The following is a 24,984-nucleotide window of genomic DNA, read 5'->3' on the forward strand; positions in this document are numbered from 1 at the left end:
ATCATAATTAATGATATTAACGCAGATAGCGCTGTTTCAAAGTATGTGGCACATAACAGTGACTCATTTGAATCAGTTCTAACAGGCCTTGCTGATAAAAAAGTTGACGTTTACAAGACAAAAAGCATGCCTGATGTAAAAGTAGACATAAAAAAACATAAATAGGTAGTAATTGTGATAAATTTTTAAAAAATGGATAAGAAAGTACAACAATATGTGGAGACTAGTAGAGCTCTGCAAGAAAAATTTCAAAAAATACATACTGGAGTAGCTACACAAAGGGATTTATTGGAAAAACAATACAAACCTCTGATAGAACCATTGACTCAAATCAGCAATCAATTGGTTCCAGCTCCAATAGAGGAAAAAACTGATTTGATCCAAAATTTTGGACCTATTGCATCAAAATACATGAGCTATTATGCATCAAAAAAGAGAAGTGAAGAGACTGATAACTCATATGGTTTATACATTGAAAATCAAAGATTAAAAATTGGTAATGCAAATGTTATAGTGGATTATGATGACATTCTAATAAAACCAAAAAATGAAGATGATTATTTTAGAGTTCCTGGAACAGAAGGTTTGTGGGAATTATTAACACTGAAACATCCAAAAAACTATACCCAAGAGGATTTGCGAGATTATCGAGAAATAGTATTGGTTACAGAAACCTATGCTCAAGGTAATTCAAAAAAAAACAAAGTAAAGGCTAGTAGAGCAACAAAGTATAAAAAAATAATTAAACCATTACTGGAGAAAAAAAACATTTTGGTACCAAAAAAACCTCCAACACTGCAAGAAGAACTGGATAATGCTTCATCTTTAATACCTAGTGCTCAAACTGGAGAAGGTTTGAGAAAAATTGTAACCAATTCTCCAGTAGAGTATGTGTATTACGATGATCCAGAAGAATTATGGAATCGTTTATTAATAGTGGAGGGTGAAATTAGATCTGGTAATACAAATCCAACATTATTCAATGAACTTGTAAATATATTGCAAGAATTGAGAGAAAAAATGAATTATAAAGAAAAAAGACTTCTTCATTTGAAAAAACATCTCCCTAAGACCACTAAGGGTGGTGGAATTGTTAATAAGCTAATCAATAATTTACCATTTGAGCTTCATTTGCCTGGTTACAATTTCCTAGGTCCTGGTACTAATTTAGATCTACGTTTAGAAAAAAGTATAAAACCATCAAATAAATTAGACAGTGCAGCATTACAGCATGACATTGCTTATAGTAAAAATAAAGATTTGAAATCAAGACATGCTGCTGACTATAAACTTGAACAGGAGGCGTGGAAACGTGTTTCTGCCCCTGATGCCTCCTTGGGGGAGAAAGCTGTGGCCTGGTTGACAACAAATGCAATGAAGGTAAAACGTAAAGTAGGGGCTGGTGTTGGAACAACAAATTATCCAATAAATTTGAGTGAAAATGATAAAATTCGAGTTCTCAATGCGACAAAACCTCTTGAAGTGACTGTTCATCTATTGAGGTCCAAAAATTCTGCCATGAATGAAACACACTTACCTCTGACTAAATATCAAATTAATAAGATCAAAACTGCGGAAAGTAAAAACAATGCTACAGTGAAATTGAGAATATCCAGTAAACAACTGAAACATTTTAAAGAAGGTGGGTTTTTGCCTCTGCTTTTAGCAGCTGCTCCAGCTGTGGCTAGTGTTTTAGGAACTGTTTACAACAGTTACTCCAACAAAAAGGCTAATGATAGGTTGATTGAAGAGAAAATTCGCCACAATCATGCTTTAGAAGAGCAAACAGCTGGCAAAGGTTTGTATATCCTGAAAAAACCAAGAGCTTTGACTGGAGGAAGTGTAAAGAAAAAAGGTACAGGTTTATATTTGAATAAAAAGCCCAAGGCTCTAACTGGAGGAAGTGTAAAGAGAAAGTCTAGCTCAAAGAAGAAAAAACCAAAGTCTTCAACGAGCCCAAAAGGTAAAGGTTTATACATTCTCAAAAAACCTAAGGCTCTAACTGGAGGAAGTGTAAAGAGAAAGTCTAGCTCAAAGAAGAAAAAACCAAAGTCTTCAACGAGCCCAAAAGGTAAAGGTTTATACATCCTAAAAAAACCAAGAGCTTTGAGTGGAAATGGTCTTTTGCAAGAATTATTGAAAAAAAAAAGACACTCCGTTGAGTAATTTCGACATTTTATGGTATGCTGATAAATTAGCTATTCCACACTTCAGAGGTGTTTTCATGAGGGACACCCTTCCTAAGAGAATTTTGAAAAATGAATCAGGAGTTGTTAATTTAGACACTTCAAAAGGAAGAGGAAGTCATTGGACCTGTTACTTCAAAGAAGGGGACAAAATACAATACTATGATTCATTTGCAGCTCCTCCGCCACAGGAATTATGCAATTATTTAGGCATAAATAGAGGTGCAGTTATTTCATATAATTATGTTCAAGATCAAAAATTAAATCAAGTAATTTGTGGACATTTATGTTTATTATTCTTATCTAAATTTTGTAAGAAATGAGTTTCATGTTCACTTGTTGTTGTAAGACAAAACAAGAAGTAATTAAATTACCAGAGTATGAAGAAAATGGAGTGTATTATTGTTGCCTGAAAAAATGTTTCACTGTTCCCATCTATCAAGTGGATGGATTAGCTTGCAGAAAGTGCTGGCATTTCAGTTATTGTATGTGTAAATGTAAATCTAGAAGAAAATGACTAGTACACCAAAAAACATGAGAAAAACTGCTCTTGAAAAAGCTACTGAATTACATAGAGCTGTAAGAAAAAAATTCAGAACACGTAGAATAATCACCAATGGAAAAGATCATATTTGGGCTGCTGACCTTCTAATCATGAGGAATTATGCAAAGGAAAATGATGGTTACAAATATATGCTGAATGTTATTGATTGCTTCAGTAAATACGCTTGGAGTGTGGCTTTGGAGAAAAAGGATGCAGCTGAGGTTACTGATGGGTTTGAAATGATATTGAAAAACTCAAAACGTAAACCTGAACTGTTACATGTTGATATGGGCAAAGAGTTTGTAAACTCAACATTTAAAAAAATGCTCAAAAAAAATAAAATCAAAATGTATCATACCTTCAATGAAATTAAATCTAGCATTGTTGAACGATGGAATCGAACCATGAATGAAAAATTGAAAATCTTTTTTGAAATAAATAATAATCACAAGTGGGTAACCTATCTACCTGATATACTTCACGAGTACAATAATGTAAAAATTCACCGTTCAATTGGTATGCAGCCTGCTAAAGTGACCAAACAAAATGAAATGGAAATTTTTACAAAATTATATCCTGTGGATAAGCTGAATCTTGGTAAACCAATATTCAAATTAGGTGATCGGGTGCGTATAACAAAAAAATTGAGTACTTTTTCCAACAAATATTCCAGCAGATGGACTAATGAAATATTTATTGTTAAGCACATTCGATACACTGATCCAATTACATATAATTTAATTGATAAGAACGGTGAAACAATTTCTGGCGCATTCTACCGGGAAGAACTGCAAAAAACAAAATTTTGAATCTATAAATAAGAGTGAAATTTGAAAAAATTCATCATTTTGAGATGGAAGTGTACGAAGGATACACCCTTCCTATGCTCAAGCGTATTGCAAAATCTCTTTCTGTGCCTGGTTACAACAAGATGGGGAAGCAGGAATTGATTAATGCTTTGATTGATGGTAATATTGAGCCTGACAATAGCATACTTTTTACAGGCTTTACTCTAGTTCAGCTCAAACAACTTGCTTCATCACAACCACATTATGGTCCTTCAAAATTAAAACGAATACATCGTTATGATAAGTTGAAGAAGACAGACTTGATTTTGGCTCTACTTAAACATAATATTGAGCCATTTCAACCTGAATCCTTACTAAAGAAGTGCAAAAAAATAGTTTCATGGCAAATACTTAAAACATGTAATTCATACCTACCACTCAAAGTACTCCCAATTCCTAAAACATTGATCAATCAATTATTAGATGACCTCTCTCCCACTCGTTGTTTATCATGTTTACAAAAACATTTCAGTTACCCAGAATGGTTTTGTAAAAAATGTAGATTGTGTGATAGATGTAGCCCTCATACCCTTTACTGTGATGGGTGTGAAGCATGTTCTACATGTTACAGTGAGCAGAAAATATGTAGGCGCTGTAAAAAGCAAGGCCTTGAATGTTATCGTGATCGTAACAGACCATGCTTCAGAAGATCACCGAGAAAAAAATATGAAGAAACACTGTGGAAAGCAAGGGTATGAATGTTCATGCTATAAATACAGGTTCAAGCTGTTATTTAATTTCTAGCGCATTCTACAGGGAAGAATTGCAAAAAAAACAATATTTGGAATCTATAAATAAGTAAATACTAGTCATTTATGAGATACTTCTTTCATTAAAATGGATCTCTTTCCTACTGTTATGAGATGTGTTATCCTTGGTGACAACAAAAAATATGATCTGCTTTCTCGAATTATCAAACATTGTGCTATAAAGAATGTATTCATTTGTTCAAAAGAACTTGAAAAATTCTCTGAATTAAAGGCTACTAAATGTGAGACCCTGCCAAAAAATGTTCCACTTTTTTCTTTAGTCATTTTTGATGGAATAGATAGTAAACAATTGGAAACCTGTCTTCAAAAGCATATTTCATGCATTTATCTGTGCAAAAAATATGAAAATGTACCATCATGTCTTCGTTTTCATTTGAATTATGCCATACTGTTCCATCAGAATCAAAATAATCTTGAAATTTTCCATTTGGAACAAATTTTTGGTTTAGATCTGGATGTTTTCATAGAATTGTGTGATTTTGTGTGGGAATCAAAAAATGATTTTCTCGCAATTGACATGGAGAAATGGCAGTACCTAAAAAATTTAAAATATCTAATCAGAATGTCTACTGCACATGTTACTGAATAACAGCTGTTTTGGGAAAACTAAGAGTAATTTCAACTCTACAGATTGGACAATTTTTTATGTTTTGATTGCATTTTTTGCACACATAAAAATGACCACACGGTTCGTATATGAAAAATTTTTCATCATCCATACAGATACAACAAGTTGTTGTGTCCTTATCTTCAAAAATTTGGTCAGGTAGTTCAAGTAAGGCGGATATTTTGCTTTTTTTTGTAATTGAGAACCATGGTGAATTAACATACACAAGTGTGTTTCAGTAGAACCATAATATATTTATTCATTTTTTTCACATACAACAATAAATAAAATAGTACATACTTAATTATATAATAACACCTCCCCCAGGTGTTAAATCCACCACGTACGTAAGAGATATACATCATCCACTAGGGACTCTGTGACTCATCCCACTACGACCGCAAAAAAAAAGAAGGGATGAGTCACTGGTGGAGTGGGGGGTAAGTATGGGTTAGTGATATAAATTAACAAATAACATTAGTAACCAATTTTTTTATAAATTAAGTATGGGTTAGTGATATAAATTAACAAATAACATTAGTAACCAATAATTAAAAGTCAATCAACTTGACTGAAAAAATAATCATAATTTAATTTGTACAGAACGCAACAACTCAAAGATTATTTATCAAAGTACTGATATAATTCTTTGAAATATTTGGTAGTACAGCAGTGATGACATTTTTCATCTTTTCTCCGTCGTTTACTTTCAAAGTTTTGAAACATTCACACATTACTGATCTATAAAAAAAACATTAAATTAATCAATGAAAAAAAGAAATAATATTTAAAAAATGATAAGTCTTACTCGACATAGTTCCTTGAGAGACAGTTACAGGATGTACAGTCGTCACAAAGACATCCGTTAAGGTGAATACTCCTGAATTTAATAAGGGCCATACTCTTCTTATTCGACAGCTCCCTTATACCCTTGTATTCGAAAATTTTAGCCGTTCTAGAGAAAATGTTGAAATATTCCAGGTTATTGAGTAACTGCTCTTCAATACGTTCTGTACAAATTAAATTATGATTAGTTTTCAGTCAAATTGATTGACTTTTAATTTATAAAAAAATTGCTTACTTGGCAAGCTCGTCCTTATTTGGTTGTCTAAAGATATGTGTATTCCGGTAAATGGCGCGTTGTCCTTGCCCTTATATCTTTTAGTTACGTCACTGACAGTAAAAAGAACGTTTTCAGGCAGTCGGGTTAAGCTGAGGAAGGGGAGGTACTTCACCCCCTGGCATATGCTATCAATGTCTTTCATGATCAGTTGCATACGTTTATCATCATCTAGTGTCAAAAATGCTAGTTCTCTAAGCACAGGAGGAGCAGCAGAAGGATCCATAGAGGAGCTTCCAGCAACAGCTCGCTGTTTTTCATCACATAATAATATTGAGTCATCTAGTTGTCTATATAGTGTCGATTGATCAGCCATCTCTCTTGACGTAGAAGGCTGGCATACAATCGACGCAGATGGTGAACCCGGCGGTGTAGGTGGGAATTGATCCTCAAAAGAAAGCAATGACATCGGCGACTGCGACCCCTCTTCATCCGCTGACATGCTTGACACCGATAGGGGTGACTGGGCATTATCCATTTGTAATAAAAATTAAAACTCAGTTTTTTTGACACAGTAAATGAAAAAATGAAACTTTGTTTTTCGGAGAGTTGTACCGAACTGAATGAAAATAATCAACTCTTTACCGCGAATGAAAATACTAGGTCTTTACTAAGTTACTTTAAACAGAGTAGTTGTTGAGTACTGAAGAATGCACAGTGCATTTCGAGTTTATATACTCGTACAAGAGATGTCATCTTGTACAAATATGGAAATGGCTATTTTCTTAGCATCAAGAAAATTATGCATTATATGCTCAAATTTCTTGGTGTGCAAAAAATTATTAATTGTTTTTCTTCTTAAACTTAACTGCACTATGTAAAAAATATATTTTTATAAACTGCAGATTTGCAGCACGACATTTTCTTCGCATCTCTCTCACACAGACACACACACACACACACCTCCTTACACCTCACAGAGAAACAACATGCATAATATTTTTTACGTAAAAAATATATTTTCATAAAACTTGACTGCAGATTTGCAGCATGACATTTTCTTTGCATCTCTCTCTCTCACACACACACACACCTCCTTACACCTAACATGCATAATATTTTTAAGACTGATTTGTCAACTAGATACATTGTAACTGCACATTTATATGCATTGTTGAAAAATAATATCTTTTCCCTTTGAAGCTGCATACTCCCGAGACATAAATTAATTCCAAAAAAAATCTTTCAACGTATAATTGTTTCATTTAATGTTTTGATAAAGTGCCAAAATCTACTAAACGCATTGAATCAGACTAAATGAGTACTTAAATGACATGGTATTAATTTTAATTATTATAGTTTGTCGAGCTTCATCAAAAAAAATAAATCACACACATGATTGCATCTAAAATTATCCGACATTGTTTGTGCCAACTATTGCAATCGCAGCCCAACAGGAGAGTTTTTTTTTGCATCAGTCAGTAATTCGCGAGTGTTATGACGATGTGTTCGGACTCAACGTAATTTTATTTTCCTGTATTAATATTGCGTCGAGATGTTCACATACACTTTTTATTTTCAACGAATTCTTATTTACTTAAGCTTAGAATGAATTTACTTTCGATTCTCGTGTTTGAATGAATTACGTGTTAATTGATAGGATAGTAAAATTCGTACGTTTAAAATTTTAAAAAAATCGACGAAACAATAATTTTTTTCAATTAGCAATTTCAGTATTTATTTTTCTCAACAAGTAATTTTCACGTCACGGAGACTCTCGATAATGGCTGTTTAGGTGGCAGAAAAACACTCGCAACGTAAGTTTGAAAAAAATAAAATCAAACGATTGTGAATAAAATTGGTGACAAGGTCCTCCCTTCTCCTGTTTGATCGATCTCATTTCATTAAAAATTTTAACAAAAAACAATACAAATTCATGCCTTTATCATCATCAAGTATTAAAAATGTTTGTGTCACGCTTCACGCATTCTCGGAGCTGCTGGGGTACACTCGAGGTATTTTAATTTCGCCGAAAAATTAAAGTACCTCGAGTGTACCATAGGCGCCCCATTACTACTCCTATTTCAATTGTTCTCAGGTTGTTTCGTCATTTCTCATCCTGTCAGATTACAATTTTTCAAGCGTTTTGATGCGATTTTGGTACCCAAATTTTCGAAAAAAGGCTAAAATTTGTTTGAAAAAACTTAATTCTGTAGCATCAACTTTGGAAATTGCCTTTTCATTTTTCAAGTCATAATAATATGCTTAATTTTCTTAGCTTTTCATGTACAATTATCCAAAAATGGTAAGAACAATTTGATTAAATAACATAAAATCATTATTATTAGTTAATTTTTGTATCCTTTTGCAAGCAACTTCCAACACTCACACACGAAAATTTCATTTCTATGACCTAAAATTTTTCAAAAAAATATTTTTTGGCACGAAAAGTTTTCAAAAAATTGTCCAAAGAAAATAGAAAAGAATTTGGTTACATAACTTAACCCAGTAAATTTTCTATCTTTGAAAAAATCGCTGTAAAAGGTTTGAAAAATCGATTAGGTAGCTTCAACTTTTGGAAGTTGTTATTGACAGTTTGGACAGTCATGATGCAACAAAATGCTCTTCCAGGCCCCCTAATTTTGAAGAAAAAAAATTGCCTGTAAGATTTCGAAAAATTTGATAGAGCAGCTTTAAATTTGGAAATTGCCTTTTCTTCTCGTAATAGAATTTTCTGTGATTTTTTAGCACAATTTTCGAAATGCATGCTCAAGGTGGTGTTTTTAGATCCAAAATCTTCAAAAAAAATCATGCAAAAATGACGTTGGAAAGCTGTAACTGTAAGAATTGTGTTCTTTCTTCGCCATAAGATAATAGTCGGGGAGCCCACTTAAGGATAAATTGCACCCCCCCCGTCGATCCTCCGGGACAACTTTTTTCTTAAAGGGGGAGTCCTAAGGAACATTTCTAGCCCTTGTACTCAAAAAAAAAAGTGGCCCTACTTACAAAATGGTGGCCATTTTGATTGACAGGTCAGCCGAAATCTCAGATTTTGCGTTCCAACATAGGACTTGCTCAACATTTTTCAAACTGTACAAAGGTAGATCGAAAGATCAAGCAAAAATTTATCACCTGTCAAAATTTCAAGTGCCAAAGTGCGTTTTTCGATTTTTGTTGAATTTTTGAAAATCAAATTTAGGCCAAAAATGTGGGAAAAAATCAAAATTTTACCAAATTGACCAAGAAAGCTGAAATTTGGGATATACCCTATTTTCGACATGCCAAATCGATTGGAAACTGTTTCAAACCGTTTTGAGCAGTTCTGGAGCCTCCAGTAGATTTTTGAAACTCGTAATTCCCACAAAATTTCACCAAAATGGAGTTGGAAAGCTGAAATTTATTCTGCAAACTAATTTCAATACGCTACGAAGTCAACTGCAGGGGAATTTCAAGTGGTTTTGGAGCCTCCAGCGATTTTTTGAAAATTACTAGAGCCTCCAGTAGATTTTTGAAACTTTAAAATTTCCTAAAAACTTCATCAAACGCAGGTAGAAACTAGGAAATTGTAATAGTGAAGAGGAGAAAGACTAGTTATGGTAGTGATTGTGATATTTATCGAGTATGAGAGAAATTCCTATAATTTTGTGTTAGGCTAATTCTAAGAAATATTCGTTAAGAGAGAAAATCTTTCTTAGACGCCTGCTTAGCTCAAGATGGAGAGACTTTAGTCAATCTAACTACACTATTCACTTAAGAACAATCCTTTAGTTACCTTTTAGGGTTCAATGAAATGATAACTCAAGGAGCATTTATGTACAATTATTTTAATCAAGAAATATATACAAAAATGAGCAGATTATACCAAATAATTTACAAAGGGTCAAAACGTAAATTATTCTGTTTTGCCATGACGATACAATGGCATGCCTAACCGGCCAAGATTAGGCGGCAAAGTACAACGCACGCGAGCTAGCAAGCTAGGCTCGGAAGATTGGTTTGGTGGATAAATTAAAGTACACATATAGGCGAATTACAACAGCTTCTAAGGTACAAATAGATCAATTGGTAAATGATTAACACATCGTCATCTACCAATTAATACAATTACATAAGATATAATTATAACGTAATTAGATAAATTAAGGGTGCACGTAACCCTGAATAAAAGGATACACGATTACCTAGGTTGGTCTGAGTACACTTCTGTTTAGCAATATTCACATTGCCTGCCTCTCCCTGGCGACCCCAATAATAGTCGCTTCGGCAGGTCTGGGTCGGAGATCCATTTTTGTAGAGACAAAGGTATGATTTCCGGATAAATCAATACCAGTGACTAAAAAAGTACCACGATCGTACGCGGGAAATTAACGACGATCGCGTTATATAAAATAGTACCATGCCCGTACGCAGGAAATTAACGACGGACACGTTATAAGTACAAAATCACCATCCAGAGATGGGTACTTCAATGTTTGATTTCCAGAGAGCCTAGGCAGGGCTCCCTGGTCATCTATTTAGCTGGTTAGGTGAGCTTAAGAGGAACTATCGCGAACTCGTTACTTTTAAGACTGATTTTTCTAGAGAATACGAAGCAGGAGCTTAGCCTCTGCTTCGACAGAATTGTCGCACGATAGCCTTGATCACGCCCCTACAGTAAGATTCGCATAATCTTGCCTAAGGCCGGCAAGATCATAAAACTACGTTGAGGGGAAATTACAATAAGCAACGCGTAGGCGGTCAAGGCATATCCGCTCATCACAAATGCCCCTTCGTGGGTTTGACCAGAAGTAGGACAAATGTTCAAAGCACGGATCAAAAAGAAAAGATGACCCTAGGGATATGACCTTTGACCACCCCGCACCCCTCAACGTACCTGACCCTAGGGACAAGCCACTGCCCCTCCGTACTTGGTGCGTTTGTCCGCAGACTATCAGACCACTCTTAATATTCAAACTAGTACTATAAAAGAGTGCTAAAAAAGAAATACGGAGGAGTAAAATTTGGAGGGTGACTTGGCTTTTGGCTAAGTAAATGTCATTTTAATAATAATAAATAAGTAGTAATTAGCAAGTAAGGCAACGTGGATCCACGACTGAAACGTATGGATCCATAATCAAGAGGATGTATTCCTCGATAGTCTAGTGATAGGCAAGAAGCTACTAAGTGTTTTTTATACTCATTTCGTATATTTCGCAACAGCGCGAAATGAGTTGCATTATTTTTTATATTAAGTCCTTTGAATGCAAAGGCTAGTAGCATGCAGAATAAACCGCATAGAATCACCTACTAAATTACTACATATAAAGAAGAAAAAGCCATAGTCTCCCAACAGGGCCAAAAAGGTGTGGCTTTTGGATTGCGAATCCTAAGAGAAGTTGGCGTCATATATTTTTTTATAATTTTTTAAGAAAATTCTAGGCATTTTTAATTTTTGCGATTTTTGGAATAAGAAATTTTTATTCATTACTAGATTTATCGCTCAAAGCGAGCTTAGAGACGAAATTGAAAGATGCAAAAGCATCAGAAGGAACCTACCTTAAGAGGAAGCATTTTTTAGTTTTTTAATTTTTGAATGTGCTCCATAGAGGTGGAGATCTTCAAATTAATTCGCATTGCTTAATAACATAATACATATTATTTGATTTAATTATTTAAAAAGAGGTAGTGAAACCTCATGCGAATTGGCAAAAGTATTCGAAAAAATCGTAGACGTAATATCATAAAAGCTTCCAATAACGCGATTCCTGGCTGTGTAAAATTTCTTGGCTGAGTAAGCAACATAATTTTCTTATAAATTTTTGTTTTTTAATCTGTGTTAAGTAAAAAGCTGCAAGGGGCGTAGGCTACGGCGATTCTAGCAGGTTGGAACGAATACATCGATGTTGATAACGTATTCGTGTGCGATAGCTCATCTTTCACTCTAACAGCTTAATTTAGCCCAACAATTTAGAATTTTGACGATGGTAAAAAATTTTCACTAGGGTATGACTGGCCACAATTCCGGATATTTTCGGTTTATGATCGTTATTTTCGAAAAGCGTGCTTTATAACGTTTAAAATTTAGAAAGTCATACCACTTCAATTACGGGGATGTATAAATAGTTGCAGGTGTGACGATTTACAGGGGATAGAAAAAAGAAAATTGAAAAAATTCGTAATTTTAAATCTTAAAATAGTATATACAAAACCAAGTCGTTTAACGTCACACCTGGTGGCAAATTTAGCTTATTTTCTACGGGAAGAATTTAGAAAAAACGGTTATTGGTTATTGGAAAAGAGGGGGGAACATGTATTGACAATATGAATAATAATTGAATCGTAAATCTAACAGAAATTACACATATAACTTATAACATAGTATGAACCAGGTTGATACAAAATACACATTTACAAGAGTACATTTTACACGTTTCAAATGTTATCAAATTTTTATACAAAATTTACGAACTCGGTGACGATATAATAATTGTCGATGTAGTTGACAAAGTTTATCTCGATCAGGTGGGCGATATAATATCTCTAAGCTCCACAATAGGTATCGTATCTCATCGCCGATGTAACAGGCGTTATTGACAGGTAGGCAACAGTATGTACACATTAAACTACGTTGTCTTGAGGTCATAGAGTACTCGTACAAAAAACAAAGAGAGCATTAGAGAAATAATATTTACAAAATTAAAGGCATACGTTGTGGCCACTTTACAGTGGTCATATGCACCTGAAAGAGAGAGGGGTAAGTAAGCGTAGCGTGTTAATAATGGTGAAATAACGACATGATGTTTGGCATGTCATGACCAAGATACGTTACTCTTTCTTTTCCGGTGGCTGTTGATCCTTTTTCGATTTCAAATCGTCTAGACGTTCGGCGCGTCTCAAAATTTCATTGTCGTTCTCAGCGACTATCTCTCCAACCCAATTTCTGGGTGGTGCTATCGTGGTTGCCGATGTCGATGCCTGCGCTATATTAATATTAAACAGGTTAAAAGAGCTCACTTGATGTTCCAGACGAGTCAGATGATCATCTTCAGTGGGCATCTTGAACAATTGATTGAACCAATGTTCATGCTGTTCACGGATACCGTTGTCGTCAGCAGGTAAAGGCACATTTTCTTTGTGACGTAGTACTTTGTCCAACTTTCCCATGTTTGTAGTTGGTTGGACGGACGAGCAAGACGGCTCTATAGGCGCAGGTGGTACCGAGCTGGCATTTTGCCTTGACAAGTTTAAGATGGCCGGAGGAGGTGGTGCCGGAACCGGTGACGCTGGTGTATCTGGAACTAATCTAGGAGGGGGTACATCATCGTGATCGGATAACGATTGCTCAATATCCGATGATGGATTAGAAATACGACGACTGGCGATAATGGGGATGAATCGATCTTTCAGATTTAGTACCACGTTTTTATACATACACGTGGGGTAATAAGGACCAAGTGGGTCGCGCCCAGCGAGTTGAGTATGCAATACATCAAACACGTCTGGTATGCAAATAAAAGTGCCTCGAAGAACTGAGGACCAGTCAAGGGATAAAATGTCGTTTATAATATCGAACGAGTCTCTGCCTTCCTGGTGGTATGGTATCAAAGGTAGTAAAAACACCTGTTGAACCAAATGTTCGCGAAATAATGCGATTAATCGTTTAAAATCACGATAGAAAAGTTCATATGATGTACGTTGGTGGACATCGAAATTTCCTATCGAAAGCATTATGCGAGGTGGAAGGCTATCGAATTTAAAGAGGTATCCTAGTAATTCAGAAACGTGCAGATCTCGGCAATAAAGTTCACGGTCTAATTGCGACTCATATGGTTTTGTATTGCCAAGGTAGCGAGCTATGCCTTCCGCATGGCCGTCGCCCATTAACAAAACATTGTAGGCAAAATATGCTACAACATATGTATCCTCATAGAGCTCGTATCCAGCCGCTGTGAAGTAATGTGGGTACGAGTCGATGGGATAGTATGGACGAAGAGCAGCAGAACTTGTACCGAAACGCCGAAAATAAGCTCGGTGGTACTTCCTCTGACTTGCAAGGGGGCTCGCTACTTTCTTCGGAGGACGACCTCGGGGGCGCTTCTGTGGCGTAACTTCACGAGGTGTCTTAGCAGTCTCTGGAATTACGACATTGGGTGTCGGAGGTGGAGGAGTTTCCGATGACGAAATACTAATAGGACGTTTGTTGGAATTGTCCATCTCTACCACGGTAGGAGCTGGAGTTGGGGGTGTTTGATCGATAGTTTGAGGTAAAGCATTTGCTTTGAGTAGCCAAGGTGCCGTGGTTGAGGTTGGAACTTGGGGCGAAGGTGACGCATTCGGTACCTGGCGGGATGTCGATGGCCCAGGTGCAATCATTCTGAGATTTGGAATATTAGGATTGGCGCGCGAACTAGTAGCGCCTGAATGATGCAACATTGGCCTAATATTATCAAAAAGTTTTCCGATCGAAGAGTCGAGCACTTTATTATATTTCATTAGGAGATTTGAATATTCCTGTTGAAATTCGCGTACTCGGCTGCGAAGTTCTAAATTTTCATTGATAAACGCAGTCTCCATGCGCGAGGTGTAGTCTCGCTGCGCGGATAGTTGCATAGTCAATTCGGAAATGTATTGATTCTCAGTCGGAAAATAGACAGGTCGTGTGGAATGATGTATGGCGAAGAATTCGGTTCCCCGAATTGCCTTTTTACAGTTATTGCCTTCGCAATAAGTGACTTTAATGTTGGACTGATCGATATAAGGAGAATCTTGGTGCATACGAAGGATGCATCGAAGGTGATAAAGGTGTCGGCAATGCGACATCGCCACAAAGTCGTCAGGATCTGCAGGTGTCGTTGCTGGTCCTGAGATGGCCAGGGGCAATCGACACCTTTCGCAAATCAATTCTACGTTAGACATAGGGTAGGGAAAGAACACGATGAGTTGAAATACAAAAAAAAATCAGCAATTTAGGTATTGTTCTCTGCGTTTTAAAACAGAAAAACAATAGATGATCAACAGTACACAAATGAAGCAAAATTATAAAGTTAATACACGTATCGGATATGATAAAGTACAACTCGCCACAGCAAATAGTATCCTTCGGAGCAACGTTCACGAAATCGAGGTCTGCTTCTCTCAGGTCGCACAAAATAGAATGATTAGATAAAGAAACAGTGGAGTTGGAATCGTAATTTTCAGATTAGGATATGGACAAATTTTCAAGAGAGGAGTATGGAATAGGTAGTCGAAATAGGAAAAAATGTCCCTCCTTTTACGCATAAAATTGAACATTAACGGCGTAAACGAGGCTGGAAGGTTAGGTGGATATTTTGGAAAAATGGTTTGACTTTTATGGAGTAACGGATGGATGGATGGACGTGAGAGAGAGCAAGAGTGTCGTTTTTAAACCTATACCGCCTTGTTGGTTAGCATAGATTTCGAGGGTCTGGCAACATTTTAGTCGATTGAGAAATTGTCTGAGCTGTGTAAAAAACGATGAATCGTCGTAATTAATATCGCGACGAGATTATGAAATAGAAAATGAATGAAATCATTGAAATCAAACTGCTTATCAAAGATATGCAGACGCATCATTTATACAAAGATGCGAGATCGTGTATTTTGTTGACAAATTTCTCAAAAGACAGAGTGCGAAGAGGCGGAATAAAGGTCCTCGAATTCGATTTTACGAGCGTGTCGAATCCTATTTGCTCTCATAATTACCTACTACGAATGTGCGTGTTTTAATGTCCAGGCATCAAAGTAAATGATGTGCGACTTTGTAATTTGAAGCCGCGGCTGTGTAAGTATGTAGCGGTCCTACGAGTTGGTGTGTAGATTTTTCGTTGATGCAAGGAACGAGGAGACGTTCCAGATGGGTGTATTGCGTATTGGTACTGGCAACAGTATTGCGGTGACAATTATAACTGTGACTATTGATCGGAGGTCGAATGAGTGTAATCTGGTCTGGATACTAAGTTGTTTCAAGTACCTTGCTAGAAAGACTAAAATAAATACGCGAGGTATTTGGTTCATATTAATCTTAAGAATAAAATCTAAATCTAATAAGCTTAAAAACTAAGTTGTGCCATATGGGCACTATGGGTGATGCTGGTCAGTTGCTGGATTTCATTTAAGAAGCTAGAGATTTCGTAATATAAATACAACGAAATCTTCTTCTTTCGAACTGACTGAGTGACACTACTGACGTAGTAATTTTATACTCACGAATTAGCTACTTTCGGGAGTCGTAATTTATTTTAGATGGTTGACCTGTGAAATATGTATACGAACCGCGTTTTTCTGGCATCCATTCTAGTTGGCTAGTCTAGAGGGTTTCAGTAAAGAATTTTTCAGGTAACCAATGAGAGTAATATGGTGATGTAGAGTAGCTTATTAGGGCATTTGATTGCAATTTAGTGGCTAATCTACAAAAGCGATATCTAAGTGTTGAGTGGTGGCCGTAAGGCATTAGTGAAGAGATTCTTCTAATGACCACCAAATGTATAAGATGTAAAAAAGGTGTGAGGGGGATCGATTCATTAGTGTTTTTAGCAAATGGAATCGATAAATTCCCCTCACAGGCGTGTTGAATAAATTGGGGTAGGTAATGTTAACACCTGCCCCACGAAAACATGGATAAAAAAGGGGTTATTGGAGCAACTATCCATGGGACATCTGTGAAAGAAATTTTGGAATAATCACTCCAATAACGGTAATGGTTACTTGGGGTAGTTTATGATAACAACTGCCCCACAAAAACGTGGTTTTTTAGGAGTTCCTGGCTACCTATGGAGCATTAGTGTGAAATTAAAAAAAAATTTAGGTGACCAGGTTCCTTGAGGTGATATAATTAAGGTTATCTAAGCAATGTATTGTGTAAAGAGAAGTGCCAGACCATGGCAGGATTATGAAAGTGCATTTTTCACACGATGCATCGAAATGCATTTCTGTGTTTTATTTTAGAAATTGTGTCTGGCTAATGAGACATTAAGTGTAAATAAATAGATAACCGTTCCGAAATTTTAGAAATCATCGGAAAAGGAGTTTGTGTATTGTTTGTTTACGAAGTGCATAAGTCAATGGTCGCGTGGTTATTTCCTGGTGAACGAACAGACGTGTCGGCAAAACGTTTGATGGAATTTTAGGCGGGGTCGTTCGTCGTATTCGTCACAACAGCAGTAGGTAAGCAGTTCAAGGTTGTGAACCGCTACCCTAGTTGAGCGAGGCTGTTTACCTACGCGGCCTTTAACGCAACATATGGTTCGTCTTATTACTACGACGAATTCATATAGATAACTTAGGGGTAAATAATGTACTGTGTCAATATTATTAAAGATCCGGATAAACCGATGATGTTTTATGTCGTCCTGGGAGTGTAAAATTCGGCGTTGGCGAAACTGATTCGATTATTAAATATGACGATCAAAGAATGGTTTCGCTGAAAATAAGCCGTCGATGCCAATATGACTGAAAAATGCAGCAGGAGGCTGCCGACAACACTGATGAAAAATCAACACTTGTAAGCGCGAAAGTGTCTAAGGCAGTGTATAGTGGTGGCATTTACACAAACCAAGGTGCATTATCGAATACTTGATTCATATTGGCAAGGCTGGATGAAGTTTGGATCAACGACTACGATACCAGTTTGATTAAAAAATGCACGATTTATGTGACAACTGTACTGGTTAGTGATCAGTATCGTATGCACGTTCAAATGACCAACATGAATTTGGTCGACAAAGGTGTGTCTAGTATATCGACACCCATGCGCCAAAAGTCGAAATCGTGTGTAAATAGTCTACACAGGGCATTTGAGAATAAGTTGCAACCCATGGTATGGAAGGATAGATGCGATCAAGTGCATGACCTTGTAAGTTTTCTTTATTATGCTCAAGTATGAGATAACATGGGTTGTTTAGTTTGGTTAAATAACGATTTCGAAGCGAAATTAAAGCATTTTTTAAGGCATATTTATCGGTTAAATTAATTACCTGATTCGGATTGCTCCTCCTCAGTATCTGACTTTTCGTCAGGGTTCATATCGTAAAAGCGAGCCACTGGTTCTTGGTCGTCGTCGGAGACATAATTTACAAAATTCGTGCCAAGAGCCTTTTTCCAGTGTTGGCGAGTACCCGGACGCATTTGCCTTTCCATAAGCCGCTCCGAACGCTTTCGAGTAGGGAGGGAGGTAGGTCGTTTAGCTTTTGACCCAGATTTCGGAGTGATGACGATTAGTTGCTGTGACTCGGGTAGAGAATCAGGTAGAGAGTCGTTGAACCCTGAATCCAATATGTTTTGCGAAGTAGTAGAATTTTGAGAAAAATTCGTACTTTGAGAATCGTCTTCATTCACGTTCTGGGAGATGGATGGAGTGTCTAGGCAAATGACGTCACTGGGGGTTGGATTAATACTTTCTTCGAAAGTTTGAATTTCATCTTCGGGTCTTATTTTTCGAGGTCTGCCCCTTTTCTTCTTTTCGGTTTGAGGCGTAGCAGGTGCCCCTGAAGAAGTAGAGGGGGGAGGTTGAAATAAAGTTGAACCTCCTGGTAGTCGGGTGTCAAGATTGGTGGTTTTCTCTCGTTCCTGTCTTGCAGCAATCCTGAGTTCTCGAGCGGTTTTATTCACTTCCTTGAGAACTGCTTCGGATGCGCGTTTGAAGTCTCTATTGCTTATAATGATCTCAGAGATGTCGTCCTGATCTGAGTCAAAGCGAGGTTCGTCTTCGCTTTCATCGTCTGAGTCATTTTGGTAGTCAGTAAGGAACTCCTTTATTTGTTGTTCCAGGGAACGAGAGTCGAGTCCAGATTTGAGACAGGCTTCATTTCTCAGCTTTTGTAAGTTTTCTTTCGTCACAAACAGAGTCAGTTGACGAACATTTGCGACTCTATTGATATCAGAGTCGTCTGTAGGCTGTAGCAAATAACAATTGTGTCCGTTTCGTTGGATCACGATAAATGGACCTGTCTTTTTCTGGTAAAGTTTTCCAGACGTACGCTTGCTGGAGGATGACTGTTTATGGTTTGCCATAAGCACCCAATCACCTGGTTGAAAGAAAGTAGGATCGGGATGACACTTATTAAAAGCGTATTCATCTTCGATTCGTTTTAACCTTCGTTTTTCGCGAATAAAGGTCTCTACAGTTTGACGATGAGTCATGTTCATAGTACGTATTTGATGTTGTTCGGTTGTATAGACTGCTTTCTTCGCTAGGGAGTCAGCAATAATATTGGTAAATTCATGTTTCCTTGCAAATACGTGTATGAACTCGACGTTATCAAAGTCCTTTTTTAGTTCTAAAATTTCCTTAAATAGGTGTTCGTGATGAACAGGCTTATTACGCGAATTTTTCCAGTTATTGGTTTGCCAGAAAGAACAGGTGTTATTGAGCGCTTTAATGGCGTAGTTCGAATCACTCAGTATTTTTGTCTTTTTTATTTCATTTTTTCTGAGGATTTCGAGAGCTGTGCGTATTGCGACGAGCTCAGCTAGGTTATTTGAGAGTGGATATTGAGAATGTGTAATACGTTCAGAGATATTCATGACAGAATCAGGTGCAAAACAAATGCCTATACCAGCCACAGCATTTACATCTCCATTTTTAGAACAGGCACCGTCGGCTGTAACGCGTACATAACCGTCGGTATCAAATACGAGATCTACATCTGGGTTTAATTCTTCTCGTAGGCATATTTCTGACGTGGTAGAGGGTAATTCACGTTTTGCTAACTTGTCATGAATTTTAGTGAGTTCTTTTTCAAAGTTGAACTTTGTTGTTTCGTGTGGAAATAGCAAACTGATTGGATCTGTCATGCCCCAGGCTTCGTTGGGTTTGAAGCCAAAGGATGTAGGCGTATTATTTAATTCATTTTCAATTTCAATGATTAAATCTTGCCAATCAGAGTGCGAACGTAGCGGATCAAATGTTTTATTAATTTTCACTCTCAATTTGTCACCTATGCAGCGCATAGTCCTCTCAACCGATGACGATTGAGGATTATAGGCGTTTGTATGAGCCACTTGGATGTTGAATGACTCAAGTAATTTGTACCATGATTCCGAGATGAATTGGGAACCATTATCAGTGATGATTTTCCTGATTTTTACTTGATGTTGTTCAATGTCAAGAATAACGGTGGTCATTTGTTGACAAATCGATTTTTTCTTGATGTTGAAAAGTGTACGAAGCCACGTTCGATTTGTAAACACGTCCTTGACGACCAAAAGGTATTTTGGGTCGTTTTTCATGGCAGGTAGGGGGCCATATAAATCGACGGATAGTACATCAGCGAGACTGTATGCTTCAATCTGCGCATATTCGATGGTCTTATGATTTGCATAGTTTTTATTAACTTTGCAAATGATGCACATGTTGCATATGTCTCGGATGTAAGCGAGTGAATTAACATGGTAGTATATTCGTCGAAATATAACATCGAGCTTGGCAGCCCCTATATGTCCATAGGCGCAGTGTAAATAATCGACCGTGTCGTAGAAGAGCTCATCTGGCAGACAGGGTACTAGAGAACCATATTCGAGTTTTCGGTGAAGAATTTTATCACCTGAAGCGTTTTTGCAAACTGCGAACTTAGAAAGTTTATTTTTCTGGATATCTCGTTGTTTTTTATTATTAGGTGGAATTTTCTCTTCAAGAATTTCCACAAGACGTTTGCACATCTGGCTGTTTTGTTGATAATGCGAGATATTCCTGAGGCGTTGATGTAGTTCAGGGATATTTTCTGCCAAAAATTTGAGTTCGAATGGTTCAATGGCGGTTTCAAATTCAGGCTCCTCTGTCTCTCGAGCTTGTGATTGAACAGTGGAGTTTGGTTCAGAGGCAAACTCTTTATCAGATGATAATAGTACCTCGTCTGTTTCAAGTGAGCGGTCTTCAGAGTCGTAAATAATATCAGGATCACATATTACTTCGTCGGGTAGTACAGGTGTTTGAGTACTGATGTTATTGATTTCTAGCTCAGGTGCTTTAATCTTATATAGCGCGTTATTGGATAGGCTCATGTCATAAATAAGGTCATAGCAGTTCAGGACAGTAATCCAGTGAGCTGCCTTGCGATGTGTTTGTGCAATCTCTCGAAAGCGATTGATAATGGGTAGTAAATTGGACCTTATATGAACTCTTCGACCATGAAGCCAAATTTGTAGTTTCTGGACGCATTTTACCAGGCACATGGTCTCACAGTCGAAAAGAGTGAAGTTTTTCTGGTGCTCTTTAAATGCAATGGATACGAATAAGATGATACGTTTTTCGTCATTTTCCATGTAAAATAGAACACCATTCATAGCGCTTTCTGATAGCTTTGTGTCCAAGTAGAGGTCGCCTGACTTCGGAGCTTGTCTTAATTTGAAGTCTTTTCGATATTCTTCTTTAAGTTTTTCAAAGGCGTTTTGTTGGACTTCTGTCCACTCTACTGGCACATCACCTTTCGTTAGGTTGTAGATTGGATTCACGATCTGGGAGTATTCCGGAATAAAATCACGATACAATCCAGTGTGTCCAATCAGAGCTAGAATATCATTTTTAGTCTTAATCGAGAATTTTCCGCGTTTTGTGTGCTTTTTCTCAAAGTCATCGAGCTTTTTGATCTTTTCGCTCTGTTTACCAATTCCTAGGTCGGAAATGATAAAACCTAGATGATCTGCACTGTCGCGGAAAAATTGGGTCTTAGTCGGGTTAAGTTTCAAGCCATGTAATCGAATTAGGTTGAAAACTTTTTCGAGCCTTTCTAGAGTTTCTTCAAAAGTGGTACCTGAGACTTTTATATCGTCGACGTATTTTGTAATTCCGTCTTCATTTTCAATAACTTGGTTTATCATATGGACGAATTCTCCCGAAGAAATCTTCAGTCCATATGGGAGTCTGGTAAACTCGTACACTTGGCCTTCAACTTGAAATGCAGTAAATTTTCGGGACTCATTTTCAAGTACGAGTTGCCAAAATCCGGCGGTAAAGTCCAGGGTACAGAAAAATATATCACCAGCGTTATCGTATAACATGCTGGCGATTGTATTCGGCTCGGTGAGTACATTGATCAGGTATTTATTGAGTTCGTCTGCGTCGAGACAGAGGCGTATATCTCCGTTCTTTTTCACAACAGGAGCGAGAGTATTGATATAACACGAATGGGAGTGGCGAATGATTCCGAGAGCTAGCATTTTAATGATCGCTTTTCGTAACGCAGGTAATAGTTTTTTGCTCGGTCGGAATTTTTCACCTCTCCAGGGCTTAAGATGTTCATCGCCCTCAAAGTTAAATTTGACTTTTGCCCCAGAGTATTTACCAGGGTTTAGGTCAAAAATATCTTCGAATATCTGGAGTCTATCAAATGCTTCGTTAGCCTGTTCCTGTGTGATTCGATCTTTATTCGCTGCATTTCGAAGATCGTTGTGTAAATTTTCAATAAAGGTTTGTTGTGCAAGTTTTCTTTCATCGAAAATCTCCTGCTCGGCAATAGTATATTTCGTTTCTGACATGTCATCAGATATATCATAATCAGAACCATCTTCGTCTTCGAAAGTTGCTTCCAAAGCAAAGACAGTTAGAGCATTTTGAAATTTGTCTGGGTGCATAAATGAAATTGAAAATTTATCACAAAAGGACGGATTGCACTCTGCTACTCGATCGTGTACATTCAATGTCATTCTTAGGTAGTCCATTGATATCCTACCTAGAATGAATGTCTGGCCAGGTGCGTCAATGATGTAGAAAGGTACCTTTATTTCTTTATCGCCCAAAATCATTTGAATTTCAACGATATGGGTAGCTGCACGAATTAACGAGTTATCAGCTAATTTAAGCTGCACTTTGCGTTTTAACTTGATGAATTTTATCCATCCAGGGGCTTCCTCAATGAACGTTTTTACGATTGCTCGAGTCATTACATTAGGAAGTGCCCCTGAGTCCAGTTGTAAGGCAACTTTTCTAGCACCGATGAGCACAGGGATGACGCAGGCAGGATCGTCGGTGTTTTCCGTAACCAGTTGAGAAGAGGTCGATGAATCAGGTTCTTCGAGTGCGACTGACGCGTTGTCTATGGCATCGATGTAATGAACATTTTTATTTGTTTTTTGTGTTTTCTTCCATTCTCGTTTTCTTTTATTTCCAACAGAAGGAAGTGTTTTTTGTTCATTTATTTTGGCGAGTAATAGGTCGCCTAGACTCTGATTCATTGGCGAATTAATATTATCGAATGCAGGTGTTTCTTTGCAGGATGTAATTTGCATAACTTCCACCTGTTCTTCGATTTCTTCACGTTTCTCGTTAGAGGTGGTAGGTACTACTTGATCCTCTTCTTCTTCTGGTATTATTTCAATGTTACGAAGATTCAACTTTTTCATTTTTTCTACAAATTTGTCGAAATGACAAAGCGATGACATAATGCAATTACGTACATCGCGGTACTCCGTTATGGATGGAAAGTATCGACGTAACGATGAAATATAGTGGAATTTCTGTAGGTCGGGTAGGACTTCATTATTTCGTCCTATCTGTGGTCGTAGATAACATCTTTCCGCATTCTGCATTCTCTCAGTTTTCAGAAATTTCATCGATGGTGTTCTCCAAAAAATGACCCTAGGGTCAGCTGCTATATGTAAGAACATGTTCTTAAAATCCATGTAACGATGTAATTTAATGTCGAAGTCTCCTTCTCCTCTTGGTTTAACTAATGGAAATAGCAATATTATGCTTTTCGCGCCAGTGGCGAGCAGGTAGTCAATTACATTGCTCAGTTGTTGCTGGATAACGTGGTATGGTTTTCTTGAGTAATTTAACTCGAGTTGAGCAGCAGATAGTATAAATTCTGAGTTAACTGGGAATTTTGCTTTCGATAGTCTACGGAGCAGTTCTTCCAATGCAATTTGATCACGTAGGTAGTTTGGGAGGTCAGCAGCAAATGAGACTTCTCCTCTGGCCATGTAGTGGGAAATTCCATCGCCAACCCAGATAAAGTTGTCTAAGGATGGTTCATTTGGGGCTCTCATAGCACTAGGCGGTGCCCCACGGCTACCTAGTGATTCTCGTTTCCCGAAGCAGTTTTTTCTTCATCGTATTCATCCGATAAGGATTTTGCTGTCAGCATTTGAACAGCAGCGGTGATAGTTTGGACATCTAGATCGTTAGTGTCGTCGGGAAACATGGTGTTTAGCATATTGCATATCGCTACTTGCTCGTGTAGATCTTCTTGCGGAGTTTGAATTACAACGTACTCGTTCTTTTCCTCATCAAATTGAACTGTTTGAACCGGAGCTACTTGGGTTTGAGGCGGAATTCTCTGATTAGGTCTCTTCATAATGAGATTTCCTTTGTTGTCGATATTAAATGGTTTTGGACAAGAAGTAGAATTCTGATTCAGCGGAGTTTTAGTATGCGGAGGGGTGGTTTGATCCAGATCCCTTTTGTCGGACTTATCTTTTGAAGGATAAGTTTGTGAATTTTTCGGTATATTTTGATGATTATCGGATTGGAGCGGCGTACGATCGTAATTCTGGTTGGTGTTAGACTTCGCTTTCTGGTAGAATAATTTAGCGAGAGTCTGCAATTGGTCTTCTTTAGGTGGTTGATTGGAGGTATAGCGTGGTTTTGAAGGAGTCAAGTTATTGCTATCGTCATATAATCTTTTATTACCTCGACGAAATTGAATGGGGACTTCATTATCAGGATCACGTTGGAGTTTAGTGAGCTGGTTCAATTTTCGAAGGAATCGTTCCAGGGATTGGCCATCTTCTTTTAGTTGTTGGTGGTATTCCCTAGGAGTTTTTCCAATTAGGATATCTATAATCTCAGAGTTGTTGGCGTATTGGCGTTGCCTCAACGTCCTAGCCCATCTAGTCATTTGATTTACCATATCCTTTTCATCATTGGTATAGATGAATTTGTACCGACAGTATTTCATCGCTTCGTTCTGGGCTCTACGATCCCAGTAGTATTCAAGAAATCTGTCTTTTATTTCCTGGTATTTTTCAACACCACGA

General features: G+C 37.3%; 1 protein-coding gene and 1 long non-coding RNA gene across 4 annotated transcripts in view; one reads left to right on the forward strand and one right to left on the reverse strand.

Annotated features, from left to right (window-relative positions):
• Nucleotides 1–5,188: 5,188 nt before the first annotated feature.
• LOC135841850 (uncharacterized) lies at nucleotides 5,189–6,798 on the reverse strand. The gene is made up of 3 exons (XM_065359059.1): nucleotides 6,037–6,798; nucleotides 5,764–5,965; nucleotides 5,189–5,696 (listed from the first exon to the last, which is right to left on the reverse strand). The coding sequence occupies exons 1-3, from the start codon at nucleotides 6,551–6,553 to the stop codon at nucleotides 5,570–5,572; spliced, it is 846 nt and encodes a 281-aa protein (XP_065215131.1). The 5' UTR covers nucleotides 6,554–6,798; the 3' UTR covers nucleotides 5,189–5,569.
• A 413-nt stretch (nucleotides 6,799–7,211) lies between these two features.
• LOC135844559 (uncharacterized) overlaps nucleotides 7,212–24,984 on the forward strand; it is a 76,048-nt gene continuing 58,275 nt past the window's right edge. For all 3 annotated transcript variants that reach the window (XR_010558564.1, XR_010558569.1, XR_010558568.1), the window contains exon 1: nucleotides 7,212–7,832. This is a non-coding gene — a long non-coding RNA (uncharacterized LOC135844559). The remainder of the gene's footprint in view (nucleotides 7,833–24,984) is intronic.

This window comes from Planococcus citri, chromosome 1 (assembly GCF_950023065.1).
Source record: "Planococcus citri chromosome 1, ihPlaCitr1.1, whole genome shotgun sequence".
In the NCBI taxonomy this organism is placed as follows: domain Eukaryota; kingdom Metazoa; phylum Arthropoda; class Insecta; order Hemiptera; family Pseudococcidae; genus Planococcus; species Planococcus citri.

Bases quoted from the DNA above. Each gene is read 5' to 3' on its own strand.
- LOC135841850 (XM_065359059.1), bottom strand. From the start codon at position 6,553: ATGGATAATGCCCAGTCACCCCTATCGGTGTCAAGCATGTCAGCGGAT. The intron at 5,966-6,036 runs GTAAGCAATTTT...TAATTTGTACAG, and splicing joins AATAAGGACGAGCTTGCCAA to AACGTATTGAAGAGCAGTTA. The intron at 5,697-5,763 runs GTAAGACTTATC...TTTTTTTTATAG, and splicing joins CTCTCAAGGAACTATGTCGA to ATCAGTAATGTGTGAATGTT.